This window comes from Lycorma delicatula, chromosome 8, assembly GCF_047948215.1.
Source record: "Lycorma delicatula isolate Av1 chromosome 8, ASM4794821v1, whole genome shotgun sequence".
Classification (NCBI taxonomy): Eukaryota; Metazoa; Arthropoda; class Insecta; order Hemiptera; family Fulgoridae; genus Lycorma; species Lycorma delicatula.
In genome coordinates this window covers 123,063,281-123,090,670 of record NC_134462.1, presented here as the reverse complement: position 1 = coordinate 123,090,670, position 27,390 = coordinate 123,063,281, and the positions used below count along the sequence as shown (strand labels likewise).

Genomic DNA, 27,390 nt, shown 5'->3' with positions numbered 1-27,390 from the left:
GTGTTGCTCCTTTTGCCACTGCAAGTTTGCCATCACACAATCACTGAGAGCATTGGGAGGGGCTTAAGAAAACAGTCATTCTGTCTGCTCCCAATGCGATGGTTTCTTATGAATGCTACTTGGCCAATTGACCAGAGTGTCTAGTAAATATACCTAGCAGGAGAGAACAGACTACCAACCCATCTGCCTACAAAAAATAATTCTAGTTTTTTTTTGGGTAACCCCTCATATACTATCATCCTAAGCTAGCTGATGCCTATTAGTGGGGCTATAACCATGTTCTTTTAATGTATTAATATTAATAAATTTATTCTGAATTAATTTTAAATTTATGTTCATAAAATAATTGTTTTTTAAGCCTTCATAGATATTTCTTCTAGTTCATTTTATTTGTTTTGATTCTTATGTATTTGTTTTATATTAATTTTCAGGTTAGCAGAACTAATTGAGGCACAAGCTGAAAATTATATGAAAATGGACCCTGATCCATTTGATGAGAGACATCCTTCTAGAGCAGACCCTACTTGTGCTTTAGGACAGATGTTGAAAATATTGTTTAGGAAAGATAATTTTATGAATAAAGTAGGTAATTTTTTCCTCAATTTAGAAATTTTCTGAAATTCACTTTTTTATGAGTATGTTTATTATTTCCACCTGTTTTACCAGTATTTCTTATGACTATGGACACATTTAAAGCTCCTGAGGTGTAAAAAGCACCAATTAGAGTTGCTTTCTGTGAGAGTTCATTACAGCCATCCCCTGTAGTGAATGAAGTAACTTGAAGGCTAAGTAATAACTGTACTTAAGTCAGCTGGATATGCTGATGTTTTTATTATATGATGATAAAATCCTTGAAATTAATTTCCTCTTAGTAAACGAATATTAAGATTGTTATATTTGGTGTTTGACATTACTAAGTCGAACAAATAAATCCTATGCACCACACATTTTTTGAAATAAATATAAATTTTTCACTTGTGTGGTCACTTATTATGTATGGTGTGTAGAGAAACTGCCCTAGATGTTTTTCCAAGATTGTTCTTTCCTTTTTTTTTACCTCCAAACATTGCCTCTTAGATCACCAGTTGTTTCTGCTACTTTTTTGTACTGGTTTTTGAAGTATGATGCTATTGCTTGTTTCCTTTTAAAAATTTTAAAGTATATACATTATCCTGCTTGACTGTATAATAATATTGTACACTTTTATGACAGCTCCATTAAATAATTTATTATAAATATTAGCATTTGTAACAATTTAATCTTAATCTGATTGTTGAAAAAATTGTAACTATTTTAATTGTTCTCACTGTAACACTAATATTACTTAGTGTAGGCTGAGTGATGTAACAAGAATGTACTGATCTACTTAATTTAAGTGACTGTTTAGCCAAGTGTAAGTAATCACCATTAATTAGAAAAGGATATTGCCAAGTTGAAGAAGAAATAAAAAAGGACATCTTTCTCTTAGTAGAGCTTGAATAGCGATAATTATTGTTTGGAAATGTGAATAATCTATATGAAAATGAGTGTTATATTTAATTAGTGTTAGATTATGATGTAGTGTTTACACCTAGCTATATTAAAGTACTACAGTCCAAATTGGATTATAAATTATGACGTATAACTTGCATTACATTACATGATTCGTGTATGCTGTTCGTTAAAACATTACTTTCAAATAACATAGATTAAAATAATGTGCAGTAAATAATTAGTGTTTATGTAAAGTGCTATTTTATTGGGAATGATTAATTTTTTCTACTTATTTGTAGGTTTTATAATTATTTGTTTATTGTTTATAAAATATTAATACACTGATTAGAATAGTGTACTGTAAATAAAACTGATGTAATAAGACAGTATAGTAACATACTATTTGATCAATTTCCATGTATTTTTATTTCATTTGTAATTTGATAGCTGTGAAAAATTAGCTAAACTCTAGAATGAAGCTTATTAAAAAGTATAAAAAATACACTTAAATGGTACATACAATTTTTACCTATATTTGCCATTTAAGTGTACTTAAATAAAAAAAAACAATATTTGTAATATGTAATGTGAAATATTTTGTGATTTATTTAATAACATTCCATTATTGTTTGCTGTTCATTATTGTCAGATGATCTGTAATGTTAACTTGAAAAATGTATGTAAGAAGAATAAGAAAATTTTGCAAGAAACAGCATATTAAAAAAACATACACAGATGGTAGTAGTAAAAGTGTACATCTGCCATGTGTGTACAGTGTGATTATAAATTGAATAGAAACTTTTGATGGTTTATTAAACATTTAATGTAATATATTAAGATAATAATTTGTATGGTTTGTCAAGAAATATTATTAAATTGATACAGCTGCTGTTGATATCGATACTGATTATTGTGTCACAGTCAATTTGGCGAGGTGGTCACCGCTACCTCTGTGGAGAAAGCTTTTTTATCTGCTCAAACTGGTGTAAGCAAACTCCATTACCGTTGTGCAGCACTATTTCAGTACAAACTATAATAAATTACTCACAATGCAGTTCATGTGCAAATGGAAAAAGCAATTAAAAAAAAACATTGGACCTCTGTGTAAAAAGGAAAGTTACAGTTTAAAGTTTGTGATGACAATAATATCTTATGTAAAGGTTTCTGTTTGGACATGCTGGATCATGCTGTTGAAGGTGCTTTTTTTATTATTGCCTAATATTTGAAAAGTATATGTTTCACATTAGTGGAAAAGTCCCGTTTACAACATACTAATATGGGGAACAGAAAACCCTAGAGAAACTGTACAATGAATATATGATTTGTGTAAGGTGTATGTGTTTCATGCTATTTCCCACAACAAGATCTACGGGCTGTTCTTTTTTCATATTTCCACAATAACTGGAGGAATTTTTCATGATGTATTGAATGGTTAATACTTTCCACTAAATAAGTGGTGAATAACTCAAGGAACATACTTAGAATTTCTTTCTCATACAAGTTGTAGCTCCACCTTGCTAACATATAAATATTTGAAATTATCTAGATTAACACCTTCCAGGATGTTGGATTAGCCTTGTGACTGACAAAAATGTGGCATTGATACATTGCCACTAAGAAGTTATTTATCATTTTTAATTGTGTACTATTTAATTACTGAGAATTTTGTTATTAACTATGTTTATTATTTTTTTAAGCATAATTTTGTCATCTGATTATGTTTAAATCAACATAAGAATAACAAAAATTAGTAAAAATTTGTTTTAAAAAACTAAAGCACTGCTTAACTGTTTTTACTTCTCATTCATTTTTTGCTCTTTGTATTGATTGCATTATTGATTAAAAAAAAGGTTTTAGTGAGCTAACTTTTTTAAAATTAATCTTATAAACAATTTGAGTACATCCTTGTATTTATTTTTTTAAAATATTATATAGTTAAAAAGAAAATAATGAGGTAAATTTTCCCTAAAATTATCTTTACATTGACCATTAAATGTGCAGCTGCATTCAACCTTTACACAAATGTTAACTACTTTATTTCTCACTTCATATTAAATCACCAAAATTAAGTTAAAAACCTTATTAAAATAAGTTGCTAATTATTAAAAAGAAAAGAAAATTTGTGAGAAAAACCTTTTAGCATAAATAAAAACCCATAAAAATTAACCTATTTCCAGAGATAAGAATTAATGTGATAAAATGTTATTTATTGACAGAAAATTCAATATTACTTTACTATGTAGGGCTATAGCAGAGCTATAATTTTAGAAGGGAAAGTATTGTAGTCAGTCCAGTTTGGGCATATGTGGTTTTCACCGGATCTGTACATTTTGACACCCAAGGAACCCAAAAACCAGGTGGAAATTTTCTGAATGTTTGTATGTGTTCAGTGTCACACTCCAAATCACCTTATATCTCCTAAACTACTTGACTGATTTTGACCAAACTTGGTCACATGTATGAGGCATTAATGGTAAATTTACATATTAAAAGGTCAAGAAGGTGAGGTTGTAGAATAAGGTTACCCTCAATATCTTGAGATTTTGCCTAATTAAGGTCTTATTTTTCTTAGCTACATTTGTTAACAATTAAAAAATAATATTTGCAAAATCACACCCCCATCCCAAAAAATGTTATAAATAAATTAGTGGCTAAGTGGGTATACTGTGTCATTAGTACCCCCTTTCACCATAAGGAGCACTAATGTATCAGTGACATACATCTGCTGTAGTTATCTGCATGTTGTAATGTCACAGGTGAACGATAAAATTAAATAACTGAATATTTAATGTGTAAAAACATATTGAACGGTAGAACCAATACACCTGCGTGAATGAAATATGACATGTGTGCATGCTTTAGTTATAATCATTGTAAACAAAAAATATTATATGTAAATAAAATGATAAATATTTTAAATTAAATTGTGTGTATAAGCCATGGATCAGAAAAAAGCTGCTTGAAGGGAAAAGTTCTACAACTGTGTTATCAGATTTTTTTTTATATTAAAAACAAAAATTCTGTGCACCGCAAGAATGTAAATAAACAATGTGATTTGTGAGTAGTGAACATTTAGATAATGTTATGTTGCAAAAGCCATCACAAGGTGTAAGCCAATCGATTATTTATTTTACCTCATTTTTGTTAAATTTGTGGAATGTTGAAATTGAACTCCTAGGGAAAGAGGAGGAAAGTGGGGTGGATATTTTTTATGTGTAGTTTTAAAAATTCCTTCAGGTTTTCAATATGAAACTATGATAACAGAAAAGAACAAGTTTTGATTTGTTTTAAATTAAATTTTTCTTTTCATGAAGAATATTTCTTTTGAAATATATTTAAATATATCTTTAAATATTTCTTTTGCAATACAAAGAAATATGGCAACAATGGAAATAAATCCTTAAATTGTTAAACGTAGACCAGAATAGCATAAAGAACTAGGAGGGCTGATTCCCAAAAGAAATGTGATTCCCAAAAGAAATGAACTATTTTGATGAAATAGTTCATATGGTATAACTTCAAATGATTGAAGTATTTTTTTGTTTAAAATCTATATTTATAGTTTACTATATTTTTAATAATATGATGTATAATTTTAATGATTTCTTCCTTTTATTTCCATTTAGCTTGTAAATGATTATTTGCGTGATAACTACTGGTCCAGAATGTTAGTTACTGGTAAAGATGTAAGGGAATTAAATATAGCTGCTTGTCGATTAATGTTGGATATCATGCCTGGACTAGAAACATCAGCAGTATTTGAAACAGTGAGTATTATATTTTAAACAATTTTTAATTGCAGGTTTTTTTTTTTTTACATTTTTTTGCTATCAACTGCACTATAAACATCACCAGTCTTGATCAAATAGGTGGTAATGGATCTACATGGTGATCTAAATCAAATAGAAAGATGGTGAAGGACATCTTACATCTCAATAGATTATGATCTCCTTTCTAAGGTCTATTTTGTCATGGTATCCAAGATGGCATCCACCCACTTTTGGTTCTCCTCATTTCCATCGCCTAATTTTAATCATTTAAGATAACAGAAGATTCTTGAATCAGAATATGTTGCAAATGATCATACCACATCAGTTATCTCTCTTCCATCTTCTTCGTCAGTGGTCTGTCCACCAATATTTTTTTTTTTTAATTTGCTCATTTCTAATCCTATCAAGAAGTGTGAGACTATAACATTTTCAATGATTTGATCATTTTTTTTAGTTTGCTGATCTTCTACATCTCAGAACCATACGGAGATTAATCTCAGTGAAAACTGCAAAGAATCAGAACTTAGACCAAGAACATTATTTCTCTTTAAAATAAAATTTATAAAAAAATCTTTTATTTTTTTTCTATTCTCAACCTTATTCAAGATATCCCTATTATCTAATGCTTCTGAATTAGTGACATTCAAATATTTAAATTTTTAGATAACTTTAGTAATATCTTCATTAATAATATTTTTTTGTCTCTGCCAACTACCATATACCAGGTTTATCTAAATTTACTTTCAATTCGCATTTTTTAAATTCCCAATCAATATTCTGATCGTATATTCAGCATCAAATCTACTTTCAGCAACAATCACTTGGTCATCGGTGAATAAAATCATTGGAATATTTTTGTCATTAATTGCAATGTCATATACTACAGTTTACTAATTAAGAAAAAGGAGAAAACAAAGGATCATCATCATCTGGTGTTCTGCCTAGCAGCAGGTCCTTTATGCCACCTCTGTCATCATCTACTTCTACCCAAAGCCTTCTTCTTCATCCTCTTGCAGTTTCGAATCTTCACCTTATCTCTTAACTTCATCTTCCTTGCTTCCTTTCTCTTTCTATAGATCTTACCGATGCAGTTGTGAAGATTCTACTTTGTAACTACATGTCTTAATCAGTTTCCTTTACTTTTGTGTACTTCCCACCTAAGTGCTCTTTTTTTTAAATCCTGTTTATACTTTCTCTTTCCTCTTTTTATTCATACCTCTTATTTTCCACATCCTTCTCCATATCCACATCTCAAAAGGAATTCAGTCCAGACTCTAAGTCCAGTTTATTATTATTTAGCAATTCCTTCTTACATAAGATTTCTTTTGCCATCGATATCCTTTATTTTACTTCCATTGTGCTCATCCAGTTATTTTTTACCATAGTACGTAAAGATCTGTAATTTTTTACTTTTTGTTATTCCACTTGTTCTCTATTACTAAATTCTCTTTGTTGTTTACTTTCATTACTTTAGTTTTCCCATGTGTACTTTCATTTCGTACTCTTTCAGTCCTTTCTCGAGGGCTGTTAATAATCTTTTTTGAAGTGCTTCAAAATAAACAAGGGCAACTAAATTGAAACATTAGTATATAGAACACTTCTAATAATATAACAATTCATAAAAAATCATATCATCCTTGGTCTCATAAAATTAACACTTATACAAATATGAAATAGAGCAATCAAATACACTCATAACAAAGAAAAGTTAAATAATGAAATAAACATGTAGTAGATGAAAGTGGATATGATATTACTTAATAAATAATATTTATAAAAAAAACTATCAAAACACAATAATATGAAATAACTACCTTACAACCAATACATAAGTTACAAAAAAGTGAAGAAAAAAAAATATATATATAAAGAATGTATACAATAATAATATCATTGAAAACATGACTGTAACTTACAATGAATATTTAAACCAGCATACTTAGGTTGGTATGCTAATTCCATAATGAAATATTAAAAAAAAAACAAAAATAATAATAAAGTAGACAATCTGTGTGGAATTTAAAATTAAATGTAATGATTGTGATGTTATTTGTATAGGAAAAATGAATATCCTTTAATTCTTGAAAATTATAGAAATTACAAAAATAATAAATAGGTTTATTATCTAATATTGCAGATCGTCTAATAAACAATAAAAATTTATTTCTGATATTAACACAAATTTAGAAATGCTTGAAATTAATAAAAGTGACATAAAATTAAATATATTAGAAAGATATGATATATAAATACAAACAAAATTTATTTTTTATAAACCATCAGGTGGTTTTTGAGGGAGGTGGTCTTATAAAGCCTGCAACAGATAGCAGCATTCATGTAAATTAATACTTAATTTTCTTATTTTTATTTTTATTATGCAATAACAGAATTATTTCAATTATGACTGAGGATGCAATTGTGACTGAGATAAGATATCTTATCTCAGTATTCTGTACTAGGTGGTTTATTCAATAGATTTTAAATATAATTTGGAAATTGTCATTTAACTTTGAAGATTGTTTCCTTACAATCGCATTTCCCATTTCCTGTTTCTATTAAAATGTGAAATGACATCAGCAAAGTCTGCATATGTGTTGGTTTATTATAACTTCATACAACAACACTTTAACAAGGGAGTGAATGTGAATTAAAAATACTTCTTGGTTAAAAATAAATATTGGAAGGTCTACTTCCAGACCTATTCTCATCAAATTACTTTTAGTATGTTTGTTTTTGTTATGTAGGTAAAATTTTAGTTATTATATTTGTTTTTTTTAAATTGTTAATTACATTTTACTCTGTTCTGTTGTTTTCTAGCCTACAAATGATGCTTTAGTACATAGACTTTATAATTGGGCTGAAAAATCATCAGAACCTCTACAGACTTATGCAACTGGTTTATTAGCAGCTGCTATGGAAGTACAGGATATAGCTGCTGGATTTAGGTAAGTACCTCCTGTTATTATTAAACTTTATAATTTTTTAAACATTGTATTTAGTTATTTTATGTTTATTAATTTATTTTTATTTTATTGTTAAATTTCTGTGTATTATTATTAAGCTGTTCTAAGATTTATACCATGAAAGGTAAATAAGGCCTGGATCTGAATGTATTTAACTTATATTTGGAAAGCAGATTTTTTAAAAACCATTTTATAAACTGGTATAATATTTCTACCTAGATAGGCCATATTTGGATAACAATTGTTAACTAGTGTTAACAATTGTTAACATTTAGCAATAAGAGCTGTCCTATTTTAAACCAACTATTGTATGCAATGTAGGTTACCTCAAGTGGCTGTTTTATGCGATATATTATGATAAGCTTTTAGTAACAGTCAGTCAAAAAATATAAGTATGTTGGGTCATACTCTTCTTTTGTACTCTCATAATGTCATACTGTACAATATCACTCATTGTTAGAAAGAAACTTGATGGAAACTTCATATTCTGAATATAATGTGGTTGTTTGTGAGACTATGATGAAAATACACTTTAAAAATATATTAATTTGATGGGATGTTGTTACTCTGGTGATATATAAAAATAAAATTATATTTTTACGGTACATCACAAAATTTTCTGAAGTTCAAAATATAAAAGTAGTGCAGCTTATGGCAGTGTTTAATTAATGAAATTGATGATTTAAATTTATAAATTTCATATCCTATATATATATATCATTTTGAATTGAATATTAAGGACTAGATAAATTATAATAGACATATATTTAATCATTTTTTTCTGCATAAATTATTGGTGTTGGCAAAATTTGATTTGAAGGCTCCTTGGGTACTTGCTTAAAAAAAATTATTTAATAAACATGATGTAGTTAAATTAAAAAATCAAGAATATTTAATTCTCTAAGTGGCTGGTCACAATGTACTTTTACAGAATTGCATGCATAATGTTTGTGGTAGCTAGAAGTACATCAATACCTAATACATCATTTAATATTATACTGATCTCATTGATTGTGTAAGATTTAAAATAGATATCTAATTGGAAAAAAAAGTGAAAATATTATCTCCATTTCACTTAAACTGTGTGTTTTCAGGAGCTTCCATTTTTATTTTCCTCTTTATATTTTATTTAAAAATATAATAAAATAAAATTGTGATCAGTCATTTAATTTGTAGCCTTAATTGTTATCATAGTAGCTGGTTAGTGACTTAAACTGAACTGAGCCGGCTCAAACTGCAGTTATTTGAGTGTCACCTTTAACATTGCTATTATCGCCACTACTACTAGTGCCACCTACTATTCTCATTTATTGATTTATTTTTATTTTATTACTAGATTTTTCTGTATTAATTACTGAGCTGTTATTAGATTTGTACTGAAGGTAAATAAGGCCTGGATCTGAATGTACTAACTTATATTTGGAAAGCAAATCTTTTTAAAAGCATTTTATTTTTGTAAACTGGTATAATATTCTACCTGGTTAGTCGTCCGTATTTAGATAACAATTGTTAACACTACATTTAACAGTATTATTGTTAGTTGTAAACTATTCTAACACATTCTTCAGTATTGTTTAGTTTCTTTCTTAGCAGTTGTGTTATTCTAAAGTGCCGTATTTGATTAAGGAATGGTTTACTATAGTGGAATTTTATGTGTTTTCTGGGTATCCTTATGTGTGTTCTGGGTATATTTTATGGATAAAATATTCCCTGAGCAATTTCTGAATGTCAGTATCTAAACAAGGAGTAGTATACACTATTTGGTTAAAAATGATATTCAAAGGGGTTGATTTCAGACAAAACAAAATAAGCAATCTTCATTTAGGACTCCAGAAGACATAGCTGATCAAAGAATTTCTGCCAGTCTGAAGAAATCTATATGGAAGTCATCATCATTATGTAAAAAGTTATGTAAAACACATATCTGGCTGTAAGATTCTTTATGACTTAAATTCAAAACCGTATCGTATACAGCTGTACTACAACTTAAGAGAACAGATAAACCAAAATGTCTTAATTACTGTGACTGACTTCTCAAAAATATGTTGATCGACAGATAGACCTGATTCTAAATCTCAGATGAAGTATAGTTTCATTTATGTGGGCATGTTAATTCATACAACACCAGATATCAGATGACTGAAAGTCCTCAGTAGATGTTTGGGCATCTACTTCATGATGAAAAATGTCTGTGTGTGGTGTGCGGTTTCTGGTAATCTTATAGTGGGAACAGCATTGTTAGACCTGATTGTCAATACAGTGTACTATACAATTTTTTCAGAATTCTACGATCGGTTAACTGTACTTGCTTCAGCAGTACATATACTAAAATTGGTTGGTTAACACATCATGAAAAAGAGTACAGATTCTTCCAACAAAATGAAGAAATGAGTTACATATCAAATAATTCACTAACATGCATTCATGTTGCTTTTACAGAAGAATAAACTGTCAGCAAAGTGTGATAGCCTCTGTATTCGCCAGATTTGTGTCGTAATTTTTTCCTGTTCGAATGATAGTTTATGAATCAAATCCCCCCCGCGTATTGTTGAACTGAATGCGAACATTTAGCAAGAAATTTACGGGCTTGACAACGATGTTTTGAGTCAGATGAGTCTTAATAAACGCTAGCACAAAACTGCATTGCTGTGCATTTCAAACATCTTTTGTAAAAACAGGGTAAATATGTAAACTTTTGCTAATATAAATCCTGAATGTAATTTAATTTACATTTTCATTTCATTTATAGTTTTAGATGTTGCAACTGTGTTAAGTTTGTAGCGGTTCAGTTTTAAATTGCTTACCCTGTGTAATATAAGATATAGTTGTAGAAATGTTTTTGCTGTCATTTTGGGTAAAAAAGGTAACTTTCTGATAAGGTATATTATTTGCAAAGTTTATGATCATAATAATTTGGCATTTTATTATTATTCTATGTATCCATTTCAGAGAAGAGAATGGAAAGTTAGTACCATTGATGTTGGAACGTCTGCATGCTCTACAATCAAAGGCTAATGAAGAACGTCATCAAGCAGGATTTAATAATGTTAACCGTCCATTTGCACATTTTGGTCGAATTAAAAGAGATTTAGATCCAGATCCTAATACACCTGTTCGTAATAAAGGTAGGAATTTTTTCACCCATTTCTTTTTAATTTTTTAATACATTGGCAGTTATTAATTATCTTATTCAGTAAATATGATAATGATGTAGATTCCTTTCCTTTTTTATTAAAAATGTTCAAGAATAAATTACTAATTAATTATCAACTGAATTGATTTGGTGTCAGTGAATTTTAAATCAAATTATTATACTTAATTTTGTTTTTGTTTAATATAATATTCATTTCTCTCCATCATAAAAGAAACAGAAAATTTACTGCAACTGAACATCAGCCTGATATTACAATACGGGTAGAAAAATATATGTATAAAATGTTTTTGTATAGTATGGCATACATTTTTTTATTTATATGTCTACTGAAATATAATTTTGATATACCAATTTTCTAATTTGTAAACAAAAGAAATGCGGTTTTTCTGGATACTTATTTTTATTAAACAGAAACTAAAAAATTAAATGTGGACAATTTTTTAAGTTAGATTATTGAACATGGTGAAATTGATTTAATTTCTGTTTTTTTTTTTTGTTTTTGTTAATAGATCAAATTAAAGATAAAAGTGTAAGTTTAAGTACTGAAATGTCTCCACCACCCATTGAAAAAGAAAAAATTGAAAAAAATGATGTTAATGATCCAGAACTCGTAGGAATCTCTTCTGATGTAATTTCTGCTGCTGCAACACCTCCAAGACCGAATGGTATTATTAAACGACATTCTGAAGCAGGTATTGAATATTTATTAATTTTTAAGTATGAGTTAGATGTAAAAATTGTAAAAGCTGATCGCTAATGAAGTGGTGACCAATTAGCAAGTCAGAGTTTATATACATAAGTTTTAACTTGTTCATTAAATTGGTATCAGCTAGTTTTCTCAGTAGTCTATTATTTATTTTCCCATGACAATGGTTGTAATCATTGCAATTACGAAAAATCCTACCAGTGTGTAAAGTTCAGTAAGTGATTTAATTTCTCAAATTTTTTTAGTGCAGCAAAAATATACCACAATTTGTCTGAGATTTATGGGATTTCAGTTATTAAATGATAAATGATGCAGTTTCATCATAAGCAAAGAAGAAGGAAGGAGAACCTTAGTGAATGCAAAAGTTGAAAAATCCTTACAGTTAATTATTGCTGTGATATTTATTGACATTTCATAGAGTACAATGAACAGAATTTCTTCTTAAAAATTTTTAGAATCTGCATTGAAGATTGTTTCTGTAAATGTTGATAGGCGCATATAAAAAATCAAAAGATGATACATTTTTTGATTTTAATGAGGGAAAGGGAGTAAAATTTTTCCTGCATTACGATTGGTCATAAAAAAATTTCTTATATTAATATAAATACAAAACAGCTTGTGCCAATATATCATTTAACTTTATTATAGGTAAAATAATTAAAGCTAATCCGATCAGCATATATAAGAACAACTATATTTTTGGAATCAAAAAAAGGTTTCCCGATTAGTTTATTATTTGTGGTATATAAAATAACATTCACAGTTGAAATAGATGTACCGCAGCATACTTTCAGAATTTAGGTATACATTTAAAAAATTGGTGATGTCACAAATTAATCTTGCTGATGATTCTGTGAGCAAACACTTCTGAATCACATCTGCCAGCTCAGACCTCACATCCAACTATTTACATACTTTCCTTCATTTCAAGAAGTAGCTTGGTTCTCAGGAGTTTCAAGAATTGAAAACAGAAATTTCTTAATAGTTGGTAATTTACAATTATTTAATCTGCTTACTTCTGGAGAATAACATTTATTAATTAAAAAACTTTACCCTGTTCATTAAAAAAAAAAAAAAAAAAAAAAAAAAAAAAAAAAAAAAAAAATTATTAATAAGTGTTATAAAAAATAGTGAGTAAATTTTGCATGCTGTTTCTTTTTGATTACCTTAGACAAAAACCAGTTTGAGAAGATTGTGAACAAAAGTGCTTTAAAAGCAGGAAAACATTCTTTCCACCAGTTTTATGTTTTCTTCTCTTACACATTCAAAGCATCTGTTGGCCATCAGTGCTATATACAGTGTGATGATTTTATTGCGCACATCATTTGTCTTGAGCACACTGACAATGAGTAACCACATTTTAGCAATTTTTGAAAGTTAGTTGATGTTTGTCTAGGTGTTAGTTGCGTAGTTAGCTAACCTATTAGTAGGTGGCATCAGCATGCAGTATGCAGTAATTATTTTTGTATGTTCAGAGCACATGGGCTTTGTGATTACAGAACGTGTTCCTTGTGAATAATCAGGCCGTTTTCAGTAGCACAGTGGGTGTTTATTATTGAGGTGTACTTCAGAAACAAATCATATGTCTACGTTAAAGAACAATTTCGTGTTACATTTCCAGGTGCACCTGTGCCAAACAACTCAACAGTAACACGAATCATCAATCGCTTTTGAGAGATCGGGAATGTTGCTGACAAGAAGATGAATAGACATGCTTCAGTATTGACAGATGGGAAAATGGAAGAGGTATGTGCATTATTTCAATAGCCTCCAAGGAAAAGTTTGCATAAATTATCATCGCAGGCAGGAATATTATATGGGAGTGTAAAAGAAGGCCAAAAAGAAATTGGGTCTACATGCATACCAAATACATTGTACAGGAACTGAATCCTCCAGATGGTGTTAAAAGAATAAGGTACTACCAATGGTTTATCAACCAGGTGGAAAGTAATGGAACGGGCATGCTGGATAATGTGTTTTTTAGTGATGAGGCGTATTTTCACCTTAGCGATTATGTCAATAGTCAGAACAACAGATTTTGGTCAACACAAAATCCTTGCATGTTAAATAAATTGCCGCTGCACTCAGCAGGGTTTGGTGTGTGAGTTTTAAATGACAATTAGTGTACCTTGATAGTCTGGCATACCAGGATATAACTATGCAATTTATAGCTCTTCTTCAGCTTGATGAATGCTATTGTTACCTTCAAAAAGATGCGGCAACGTGCCATGCGTACAAAAATACCATGGAATTTCTGGAAGAAATGTTTGGTGCTTGCATGATCTCAAATGGTCTGGGCCCTCTGACCTATTGTCACCAGACTTCTTTCTCTGGGGTTATTTTTGAAAGTATGTGTATATTGAGCAAACCCACATACTCTACAAGCCCTGGAGCGAGTCATTACTGCAGAGATGAATTCCATTAGCCCCTGATGTCCTACAAAGAGTGTCAAAAAATATGGTTCAGATCTGCCTTCAGGAAAATGGTGGATGTTTCCAACACTGGCTGTAAGACAACCAGTTGTGCATAACTACATTCTATGAATTAAATAAAATGCGAGTATTATAGTCCATAGTGGAATTATAGTGTATAGAATCATGATGTGCAGGATAAAATGATTGTGTTGTGTATTTGATCAGTTAATCTGTTGACATGACTTTATCTTGTGCATAATATTTAAAAAATAAAACATAATTTTAGTAACGTTTAAGTAAAATTTGTTTGTACATTATTGTTAAATGCTTATAAGTAGACTATGAATTATCTACTTGGTAATTCAATTATTCCTTATCATATTTATTGTCTTTAAGAAATGAATTATAATGAAAATATTTGATTTTGAAATGCAATTTCGTGTTTGACTTCATAATACTTTGTAATATTTTAATCTCTTTGTTTATTACAATTATAACTTTGAAATGTAAATGCATTTATTTATCAAATAATAAATAATTATTAAAATTATTTATATAGGTAATAGAATATGTCCATTTTATTTCCAAGACAATTATTTTACACCAGACAAATTAAATTACTATAATGTAATACAGAAATATGAGAATAAATAAAAATTGAACTTACTTTCTTGAAAACATTTGTTTTATAATCCAAATTTTTATTAGAGTACCAGAAATTTAAACTATCTTGAGATTTTTATTAAATTGTACAGTTAATTCTGTTTTTAAATGTACATTTATGAACTATTGGAGTTAAAACTAGAGGACTTTTAACTAAACTCATCTAGAAACAAGCAACATTTTAATTATTGATAGATGTTTTTTTTAAGGCAATTAGTTTCTAGAGTATTAGCTACAAAAAATGAATGTTCATAAACAAAATTTTGTTGCTAAAAGTAATTGCACCCATCTACCACTAAGATTTCTTAATAACAAAGAGGAGATAAGTGTGTCTTCTGTCAGTCTGTGCATGCACATCAGAATTTTTTTTTATTCATGGTGGAGATATAATTCACGTACAAAAGAGGAAGATCATGTGATGGTATTATATGTTAAAGTCAAGATAAAATATTAAAAGAAGTAAATATTTTTTAAAAATAGGAAACTGGGAAAACAAATCTTGAAAAATATTAAAAAAAGATTAGTAAGTACTTGGATGATTACTTGTAAGTACATTACATTGAGTAAATCAATCCAGAAATGAACACAATAAATAGATTTGTGCACAAAAAAAAGTTGTGAGAAGAGAAAAAATTTTTTACCTTAAGTAAATTTATTTTTAAATAATTTTATTACAATTCAGAAGAAATTAGTGAAGAAAATTAATGTAACATGTAATTAATATGTTATGTATAATTAAAAAATAAATTTGATCTTGCAAACAATAGAAAAAAAAGTAATTAAAGAAACTGATTCGTCTAGCAAGAGCTAGAAATAAACAAGAACCTAACAACTTTTTACCAACCCTCATCATTCAAACAGAAAGGAAACCTACCTATTATCTATATCTGCATAATCCAACACAAATGTCTTACATATAACAGCAAAGCTTACTGCCCAAATTCAGCCCCAACTGGTTTGTAGATTCATTAACTTTATTAAAGTATTTAAGACTAATAATAATAGATTTTTCATTTTTGTCCTCATTTAAAATTTCATTTGCATAAAGCACATCTTTGAACTGTTAAGGACTCATACATCAACAGTTATGTAACTATACTGTTTGAAGAAAAAATAATTATAACAGTCTTTTTTTGACTGTTAAATATAGGTATGATTTTTTTTTGTCCTTTTTTTATGTATGGCAAGTAAATTGTAAGTCAAAACATTTTCAACGAGCAATAGACCAACTGTAAGAACAGGCTTACCATGGATCTTTAACGTAAAACATTAACAATGTAAATGTTTTCTACATGTAATTTTAAGATACTCTTGATTTTATTATAACTTAACATTTAAGTACTTTTTTTGTTTTAGATGCAGTTAATGATAGTAAAAGAAGGAAGTTAAGACCTGAGATGGCTAGTCCACCACATGTATCTAATTTGTTAATGTCTCCTCCTCCTAGACCTTCGCCGTTTAATGTGTCTGATTGTAGTAATTCTTCATGGGCTGAAATGGAATCTTATGTTATAGGACATATTCAAATGTATCCACCTACATTAGCTACACAACAAATATTCATATTGAAATATTTAACCCCAATGGGTGAATATCAAGAGGTTTGTACAGTTTTGCATGTTTTGTTTGATAAACAGTATTTTTTATAAAGTATAAAGTACAGAGTTAATTTTAATTAGTTGTACAGAGTTTATAGAAGGCCATTTTGCTGAAATAATGTTTCTTGATTATTTTATTATAGCAGAAATTTGAAAAATAAATTGATTTATAAAAGCAACACTTCAAAATATGTTGAATCAATGAAATTTTGAGTTAAATATAAAAAATAATTTTAACTTAACATACCAAATTTTTCAGACAGTGGCTCACCATATTGTTTGAATTCTTTTCTAAGTTTCCTTCTATACAGTCAAAAATTGTTGTGACTAAAATATTAGAATTCTCATTGTTTTATTATGTATTGAAATTACACTTAATCAGTAAACATCTTTTAAAATAGTTTGTAATGTGCATTTAAACTTTGCAAGAAAGCAGAAGTGGGGAAATCAGTAAATGGATATGTTATTTAGTTAAGAAAATAATTTTTTTTTACTATTTAAGAAGATTAGAATGAGATATAACAAAAAAATTTCAGCGACTAAAAAGATACTGGTCTTCAATTTTTTTTTTCAGAAACATGTTCAGAATTACTGATTTTGTAAGAATGTTATGAGTCTTCCATGAAAGTGGGGGTAATTAAATTGGAATAAGGTAAATTTTTTTTAAAAAACGATTGTTCTAAAGCTTTTAGAAAATTTAATTTTACTTTTTTATCTTTGCACTAGAAAAAATTAGGCCTGCAGCCCACTGCAGAAATATTACATGGTTTATGTTTCATTACACATGATTTTGTTAAATGTTTTTGCCAATTGTAACTAAATAACGTTACTAACAACAAGAACTTTAACAATGAAAAGCCTCAAAATCCTGAACATTTTTAGCTGTTTCTTGAGTTGTGATCTTTTAACATATTTTTTGATCTTAAAACTGCTTAGTTACCATTTAACTATCACTAGAAGGCAGAATTGTAAACTCATTGGATTCTTAAGAAGTAAATAATTTTAAACATATTTCTGAAAGATTGCTGACCAGTATTTTTTTTACAGTTTTTATTGTATGTTTTCTTTTGCTATAGATGCCACCAGTCTGTCATGGAAATCTTTAAAGTTATATTATTTATAACAATTTGCAATGCATATATGTGTGTGTATTTAAATCTATTAATATAAACACCGCCACTTGCAAAAGTACTTTCATGGTAAAATTAAGGGAAGACATGATCTTATCTCAATATTCTGTACCTGGTGGTTTATATTAATAGAATTTAAAATATAATTTAACAGAGGAATAATATGAAACTTAAAAAGATTGCCTGTAAAATAATATATATTTTAAATAATTATTATTGAAATTGCATTTTTCAACTTGATAATGCAATCTTTTTTAGGAAGAAATTTACGTACCATGTATGTAACGTTTTACAAAATATTTACATAGTATTTCTGCAAATAGTCAATGCTGAAAAAATGCATCAAATAAGGAAGGATAAATCTAGTTATTGCTTGAATTTTGTATTAAAACTATTTTTCTTGCAGAATTAGATAAATAATTAAACAGTTAAAAAATAATTTGTAAAATAACTCATTTGATAGATAAATGTCAATTAAAATTGAAACATTTATATAAAGAGTACATAATTTTATATATAAATGAAAATAAACCGCCAAAACACAATAAAGAGATAAGTTAAACTTACCATATTAATTCCAAGAATCAATTTTTGCGGGATCCTGCATCTTCAATTGGTACTTAATTCTATATAACATTAAAATAATTTTTTATAATGGTGAATTTTGAATTTGTTGAAATTGTTACTGTTTAACAAATTTTGAAATTTATTATGGATGAATATGTAAATTCTGCTGGCCTGTAATTTATATGGTAAGTTTAATTTCTACCCGTGTGTGCATGTACAGTGAACGACATAACAGTGAAATAACAAAGAAATTACTCATCAAAAAGCGTTAAATTATTTATAGGCAAATGAGAGCGTAATTATTTATTAAAATTAATTATGATTACAGTGATAATGGAATAATCAATTTTTTACTGTTTAAGAAAGTATTGGACAGCATTTATATACAATAAAATTGGTTTATGGTTTTTTATGATCAAATGAAAGATAATAACAATGTTACAGAAAAAGCTGTTTAGTGTTGAATTATGTTTATAAAATGTATAGAAAGGTTTTCAAATACCTTTAGATTGGACTATAGCAGTTGTATATATCAATACATCAATATGAACAGTAAGTTTTATTTACATGTTTATAACATTTCAGTAAGAAATTTTAGCTATAACAAAGTTGAAAACAGACTGCCACTCATGAAATTTTAAATTGTAATAATTGATTTGGTTAAATTATGTTTAGTTCATTTTTATATACGAGTATACTTTTTTATAAATTGCATTAAAATTATGTAATGTGTAATATGTAATTTTTTTGTTTTTTTGCAGTTTTTAAGTCATGTATTTGAAAAGAATGCGTTAGAATTAATTTTACAATTTATTAACCTTAGGGAATCAAAAAATTCAAGGTTAGCTTTTGAAGCATTAAAGTATCTAGCATCGTTATTATGTCATAAAAAATTTTCAATAGAATTTATTAACATGCAAGGTCTACAGGTAATTTATTCTGCTATTTTTCTTCTGAGAATTTTTTCTTATTAGTTAATTTTATGTATGTTAGTATTAATAGAAGATACAATTGAGTGATCACACATTTCTTTTGTGCTCATCCAGAGTTGAATATTTTGCATTATAAGTTAAAATATGTGTGAAACTATAATCAGTTTATTTCTTTTGAGACTTAAATTTTCTTAGTGAATGAATTTAAAAAATAATTTTTTAAGTTATCTAAGATTCTAATTATGTAATGTTTTCTTATAATTTAATTTTTATCTAGCCCACAAATCAAGCAGTACATGGGCTACTAAATTATTATTGTTAATTTATATATACAATACTGACAGTTTTTCTCAACATCTCTTTCCACTTTCTACCTCGTACCAGTATTATAATTCATCATTCATTCTCCTTATATCTAAACCAAATGCTATACTGTCTTAATCAAATTTCACAGAAATTTAATATTCCATTATATGAATATTGCTATTCTTTTTTGTCGCTCTAGTGATCATGTTTCTATTCTTTAGTCAGGATTAATATAAAATCAGTTAAAACATCTTACACTTATTGTGATGTTTAGACATCTCAATCCTTATATTCTGTAAGAATTGCCATAATTCTTGCCCTGCTATCTCCTTCTAAAAACTTCTGTCATTTATCTTTCATTCTAAATACTTATTAAATATTTTTATACCCTTGCCTCCTACCTTAATTTTCTCTTAGTTAAAAACTCGTTTTACTTCTAACACTACTGATCCTCATTCTGTGTGACTGTTCTTTTAAAAATTTCCAATTTTGATATTTCCTTCATTTTCATCCACAATTAAAATATTGTCAGTAAACAACCTTTCTTTATTTTCTCTTCTATCTTTTATTTTTTTAATTTTATTCATTACAATCATTAATGTTAATAATAGCAGCAAGTCACCTTCATTAATCCACATTCATCATTCTCAGCAAATCTCGTACTTATTAATGAAGTATGTCTCAGGTCTTTCTAATGTTAATGAAAGTCTTTACTATGTCTTTGTTATATTTCCAGTTCTTTTCTACCAATTGCCTTATGGTGGATATGAGATCAGTAATTGATCCGTTTCTTTGGAAAACTCATGATTCTTCATCTAAATTTTTCCTTCACCTTTACCCTTATTTGTTTTTCTCTTGCACTCCTTTGTTTTATGAGTTACTGTTATTGTGCCGTAGTTCAACCACCTTTTACTTTCCCGTCAAGATAGCACTATAGCTCTAGAAGGGGAAGCATTGTAATCTGTCCGATTTGGGCATATGTGGTTTTCATAGGATCTTGACATTTTGATACCTAAGGAACCCAAAAAACCAGATGGAAATTTTCCAGATATTAATGTGTTTGTATTTGGTATTGGCCTATAAATCACCTTATATGTTCAAAACTACTGAACCGATTTTGACCAAACTTGGTCAGATTACTTCTATATACGGGGTAATGATGCCTTTAAATTTTCAACTTAAAAGGTCAAGGGGGTGGAGCTGTAGAGCAATGTCACCTTCAGTATCTCAAGATTTCGTCTAATTAAGGTCATATTTTTTTAGGCACATATGTTAACAATTAAAAATTAACAATATTTGTAAAAATACTTTTTGCAAAATTGCACCCTGACCCCAAAAAATAACTATAACTCTTGAACCAATAAAAATTAGTACCACGTATGATATATCATTGAAAAGCTCTCAATGAGGGCTTATGACTGCAGTTAAGGAAAAGTCCAAAATCCAGATTTTTTTGATTTTGGACACTTTTGGTCCAGTCGATTGGAATTAAAAGGGGAGGTGCACAACTAGATGTTACAACAGTCCTAAATCCAAAATTTCAAACTCCTATGGCTACTCGTTTTTGAGTTATGCATGGTACATATGTCTGTACAGACATCATGCCGAAACTAGTCAAAATTGATTCAGAGAAGCAAAATCAGTATAATGTTGTGTATAATATACCTTGTACTGGTTGTTCAGCATGTTATATTGGGCAAACAGCCCAATATTTAAAAAAAAGAATCTAGGCACATAAATATAGGAAAAATGAAATTACTGCATTGAATAAGCAAGAAAAAGCCAAAAAACATAAATTTGATTTTGATAGGTAAAATTTTAGAAAGGGAACCTAATCTTGTTAAAAGAAATATACTGGAGGTGATCCACATTAAAAAGGATATAAGTTCTATAAATAATAGAACGAACATGTCTGATTTAAGTATTATGTATGCTAATGTGTTTTAAATTAATTGATAAAAATGGGTTGTGTATTATTGGTTATTTGTTGGTTTTAGTTTTTTTTTTGTGTGTAGTTTTGGTTTATTAATTTAGGATTTGTATTTTTTGTTTGGGTTGTAACTTAATGTTGTCATTGGAATGGTGGTGGGAGTATCTATGAAAATGTTAACAATTTTATAGTAGTGGGGGTTTTGGTTTTTTTTTAGATTAGGTGGTGGGGGGGTTTATAAGTGTTTGCTGGTGTTGTTTTTTTGTCATTTGTGGTTTGTCTTGATAAAGTCCTACATCTTGGATGAAACGTCGAGGTTTTCTGCTTTTGTTTTAGTTTTTTTTGGTTGTTGACCTAATGAATCGCATTAGAAAATTTTCTATTAATTTGGATAATTTTCTAACTTATTTAGTTTTTTTTATATTTGTCTAACCAAAGAATTGAGTTTAGTTATTATTTTATATATGTACAATATTTAAATTAAACCTGTTTAGTCTCATGTGCATATTTTTTTTTTACATTTAATTCTTTCCGCTGCTCGTACATATTACATATGATAACATTAAAAAATCTGTCCTTGTTCCTTGTTAATAATTTTAAATGCCCGCTGAGTGTTTTTTCACGCCCACATGTATCTAATATGATCATATTTAAAGATTCTAGTTTCGACATCTGTGCTGTTGTTTTATACACAGATTCAAATACATTGATTTTGCCTATTCTACTCTGTGCTCTGATTTGTAAGCTAATAAAAAGTACCTCTGGGTTTTGCAGTATTGAACACTGAATGTCAGGTGTGATTTGCCTGTGTGTAGTTACTAAGACTTAAAAAGGACTGACCTTTGTATCTTTATTAGGCCTATAAATTGTTTTTTTTTTTCTGATCTTTATTCAGCCTATAACTTGCTTTGTGTTTGTTTTTTTGTTTGTATAATTACTAACAATGCAAAATAACTGCAATTATTAAAAAGTAATTTAACTTTTATTATTTTTACTAAAATTGTAATTAGAATAAGTTATTTCATTTTAAAAATATATGTATACCCATACAATTTTGGTAACTATTAATCACCTATATCTTACCTCAGGTATCTTTACTACCTGCTGCGTGATATCACAGTTATATTTTGAGAGAATTATGGGTCTGTACTAAGGAACTTTAGATAGACCCTTTACAAGTGATCATCAGATTTGATACACGTACATTGGGTTATGGATGAACAGTTAACCACCATAACCATTAAGTCACCACCATAACCATCATGTATGAGGTTTGATAAAAAAAATATGTGGAATTTTAAAATTTTCCATGCTGTATAAGTCCAATTGTCTCATTTTTTTATGTGTTAGTACACTTGTCCCTAACATATTTACATTGGTAGCCATATTGGATACTTATTGTTGACTTTTGAAAAGGCTACATGTGTTTTCATTTGGTCACAGATTTTTAACTTTTAGAAAAATTTAACAAAGAATTTGCATTAAATTTTGCTTTAAGTATGGAATAAAGTATAGCATCATGTTGGAAACGTTGAGTGTTGCTTTTGGCGATTCTTCTGTGAATAAATAAGCATTTACAAGTGGTACAAATGTTTCCAAGAGAGCTGTAATGTAGAAGATGATGAGCACCCTGAACAATGCAACACATCAACAACTGATGACAATGTTGAAAAACTGAAGAAAATTATTATGGACAATGGGCCGAATCACTATCAGAGAGGTTGCTGATGATATTGACATTTCATTTGGCTCATGCCAAGAATTTTTTTCAGATGTTTTGAGCATGAAATGTGGCAGAAAAATCTGTTCCAAAATTGTTGAATTTCGATCAAAAGCAACATTGCGCAGGAGTTGCTGAATGAAGTAAATGTTGATCCAGAATTGCCCAAACAGATCATAACTGGTGATGAAACAGGTGTATGAGAATGACTATAAAATTAAGGCCCAATCATCCCAGTGGAAGTTTCCTGAAGAGCAAAAACTGAAAAGGGCTCATCATGTTCAATTGAATGTGAAGGTTCTGATCATTTTGTTTTTCAATTTCAACCAACGCCTTGGTGTATTATGGGTTCTTGCCATCAAGGTAAGGTCATTAAGACCTACCTGGTAATTCAACGCTGTTTGTGTGAAGTAATCTGTAGAAAACAATGCCTGGATCTGTAACAAAACAATTCATGACAATTGCATGATGATAATGCACTGCTCACACTTAACTGCTTGTTCATGAATTTTTGAACAAGCAGGGTGCTTGCAGGCACATAACAACAGGGTGCCTCAGCCTTCATATTCACTCACTGGACATGGCCCCCTATGACTTCTACCTATTCCCCAAACTGAAAAGAACCATGAAGGGATGACATTTTGCCAGCATTGAAGAGATAAAGACAGAATTGCTGAAGGAGCTAAACACCATACTGAAAATTTGAATCTTCAATGACCTGAGCACCTTTTCACAAAAATCTCTGGCACAAATGTATTAAATCTGAAGGTGTGTATTTTGAATGTGAAAAAAATCAGCATTGATGAATAAATAAAGATTTTTGAGAAAAACTAAAACTTTGCTTATTTTTTAAATTAAACCCAATATTTTGCAGATGAACATAAACTGAAATTCAGCTAATTTAGTAAATAAACTTCTCAACATACTTTTTTTAAGATAATACTATTTTTTAGCTGATATACCAACAAATAAAGTCAGGGTTCTTGGTGACGATTGGTCATTAAGATGTGGAATATAGATGTTTACACAAAACTTGGTATACTAGACATATGAATCTGTAGGAATACTAATGATATACTCTTGTCTGGGACTCGAACTGTTTTATATTCCAGGATGTTTTTCTGGTAGTTTTTCAGAAATATAGGAACCAGATGGCTCTTCTCAAGAATGGATTAGTTGCAGGATACACAATTTTATTTTCTCTTGTTCATTTGCTATTTTCAGTTTTATTTACTTATATTAATTATATATACACATATATTTTTTTTTCTTTTTTTCAGAGATTATTAGAGGTTCCTCGTCCAAGCATAGCTGCCACAGGAGTTTCAATTTGTTTGTATTACTTAGCATATTGTGAAGATGCAATGGAACGTGTTTGCCTACTTCCTCAACATATTTTATCTGATTTAGTTAGGTAATTAAGTCTTCACTTGGGTGATTTCTTGGTTGAATTCTTTTTACATTGATTTATTATCAGCAAAGTATTTTTCTGTGGTTTTGTTGATTACATATCAAAACAAATAAAAATGATTTTGTCTGTTGTAGTATAAAAAGTAATGATTTATAAATCCTTGATAAAAAGATTTAATTGTAATCTTTCATAAAGTTTAATGATTTTTAGGGTGTGAAGCTTTTATATGAAAATTTTATAATGCTCCTTGTTTAAAAAGTTTAGGTTTCTGAAATTGCGATTGATATTTTATATACTTAAAATATCAGATATTTTACTTATTATATAATTTGAATTGCTTATGCCTCACTTATGTGAATATTAACAATTTTTTTCAAATTCATGAAAATATAGTAAATCTTAAAAAACACAAAACAGTAAAACTTATCAAATCTCACATGTGAATCAAAAGTTGTGTTGCTGATACAAAATATAAAAACCAAACATTGTTTTTTGCTTGCTGGATGATATTGCCATCTAAGCCTGAAGCTTGTGTGTGGGATATGGAAATGTAGCATACGAAAAATCCCATACCCAAGTACCTCCGTATGAAAAGCTGTGATGCTACCACTAGCACCAAGGAGGCTGGCAATAATTAAAATTATTAATTTATTGCTAAATTGTTATTCAATTGGTTTTATTATTAAAATGAATTTTTTTAATGTTTTATTACTCATATTATAGAGTAAAATAGATGTACCGTAAGTACATAAATTTGTTAATAATCATATTTTAATGATCATAATTCCTAGAAAGTGATTTATTTATTATCAGATAGAATTTCTTAATGTAATCTTATGTAAAGTATATAAAAGTGTTGTTTATTTTCATTTAGCACAATCGAATTAGTTTGTTTTTTTGTATTTAGGAAATTTATCATTTAATTCTTTTAAATATACTGTAACTTAAATAGAAAGGTTTTCTGTTGTAATTTGCTCAGTTGAAAAGAGTGCCATTGTCTTAGATTATGTAAGTTTATTATTCATAGTTGTAGGATGAGCAATACCCTCAATGAAAGGTATTAAGAAACCTAAGTCTGTTTTCATGTATTGTTTTGATTGTATAGAATAAATTGGAATAAAATGTTCAGCATTTTAAAAAATTTAGGGTTAAAATATAGTGATAGAAGAACAATTGCTAACATTTACAGCAATCAAACTGCAACAATAATAATAGAAGAACATAAGAAAGAAGCCGTAATAAAAAAGGGAGTTTGATAAGGATGTTCACTATCCCCGTTATTTTTTAATCTTTACATAGAACTAGCAGTTAATGATTAGTTCTGATCTGGAGTAACAGTGCAAAGTGAAAAGATAAAGGTGCTGTTATTTGCTGATGATTTAGTAATTCTAGCGGAGAGTAAAAAACATTTTGAAGAAACAATGAATGGTGTGGATGAAGTCCTACGCCAGAACTACTGCATGAAAATGAACAAGAACGAAACAAAAATAATGAAATGTAGTGGAATTAATGTGGATGGACTACTGAATATAAAAATAGGAAGAGTAAAGATTATGAGGTTGAATTATTTTGTTATTTGGGAAGCAGAATTACTAAAGATGGATGAAGCAGGAGCGATATAAAATGCCAAATAGCACAGGTGAAATGAGCTTTCAGTCAGAAATATTATTTCCTTAGATGAAAAATTAATTTAAACATCAGGAAAACATTTTTGAAAGTATATGTTTGGAGCATAGCTTTATATGAAAGTGAAACTTGGATGATCAGAGTACCTGAAGAAAAGATTAGAAGCTTTTGAAATGTGGTGCTGTAGGAGATTGTTAAAAATCAGTTGGGTGGATAAAGTGACAAATGAAGAGGTGTTGGACAAATCGATAAAGGAAGAATCATTTGTAAAAAAATAGTTAAAAGAAGTGACAGACCTGCAGGCCACATATTAAGGCATTCTGGAATAGTCGCTTTGATACTGGAGGGACAGGTAGATGGGAAATATTGTGCAGGAAGGCAACGTTTGGAATATGTTAAAAAAATTTTTAGGGATGTAGGATGTAGGGAGTATACCAAAATGAAACAACTGGCACTAGATAGGGAATCTTGGAGATGCATCAAACCAGTCAAATGACTGAAGGCAAAAAAAAAGAAAGATAAATGGTCTATTTTTGTAATTATACAGTTAAATTTATATTTTTTTCAACTGATATTAAAAGTACTTAATTTACATAGATGTTAAAATTGTCTTATTCATTAATTTAGGCTGACAGATTTTCTCTCATATGTACAGTCAACCATATGTGTGTGAAATAACAACAGATTGTTGACAGCTGTAACCAAGAATATAAAATGAATACTTACAGAAGCATAATTATGATTTGATGCTCAGAATGTTAGGAAAACTGAAACAATTATTACAAAAAAAATAATTTTATTTTTCAATTAATCAAGTTAACATTGTCTTAATTAGTTAATATATAGATAGATAGTTTGTTATCAGCATATTAGAAGATATTATACCCTAATAAAATTCATGTTTAATATGGGTTGTGAAGATTGTTATTTTATATATAAAAATCTAGTAATGTAATATATGAAACTATGAATTTTCTGATAATCTAATTTCAAAAGGATTACTGCACTCCCCCAAATTGCCAAATCT

General features: G+C 28.7%; 1 protein-coding gene across 6 annotated transcripts in view; it reads left to right on the top strand.

Moving 5' to 3' along the window:
* mahj (LisH and WD40 domain-containing protein mahjong) overlaps positions 1–27,390 on the top strand; it is a 113,746-nt gene that overhangs the window by 7,570 nt on the left and 78,786 nt on the right. For all 6 annotated transcript variants that reach the window (XM_075372421.1, XM_075372419.1, XM_075372420.1 and 3 more), the window contains exons 3-10: positions 432–582; positions 5,100–5,240; positions 8,061–8,188; positions 11,156–11,331; positions 11,870–12,052; positions 16,500–16,744; positions 19,200–19,367; positions 24,607–24,740. In XM_075372421.1, the coding sequence (XP_075228536.1) occupies positions 432–582; positions 5,100–5,240; positions 8,061–8,188; positions 11,156–11,331; positions 11,870–12,052; positions 16,500–16,744; positions 19,200–19,367; positions 24,607–24,740 (1,326 nt within the window). The remainder of the gene's footprint in view (positions 1–431; positions 583–5,099; positions 5,241–8,060; positions 8,189–11,155; positions 11,332–11,869; positions 12,053–16,499; positions 16,745–19,199; positions 19,368–24,606; positions 24,741–27,390) is intronic.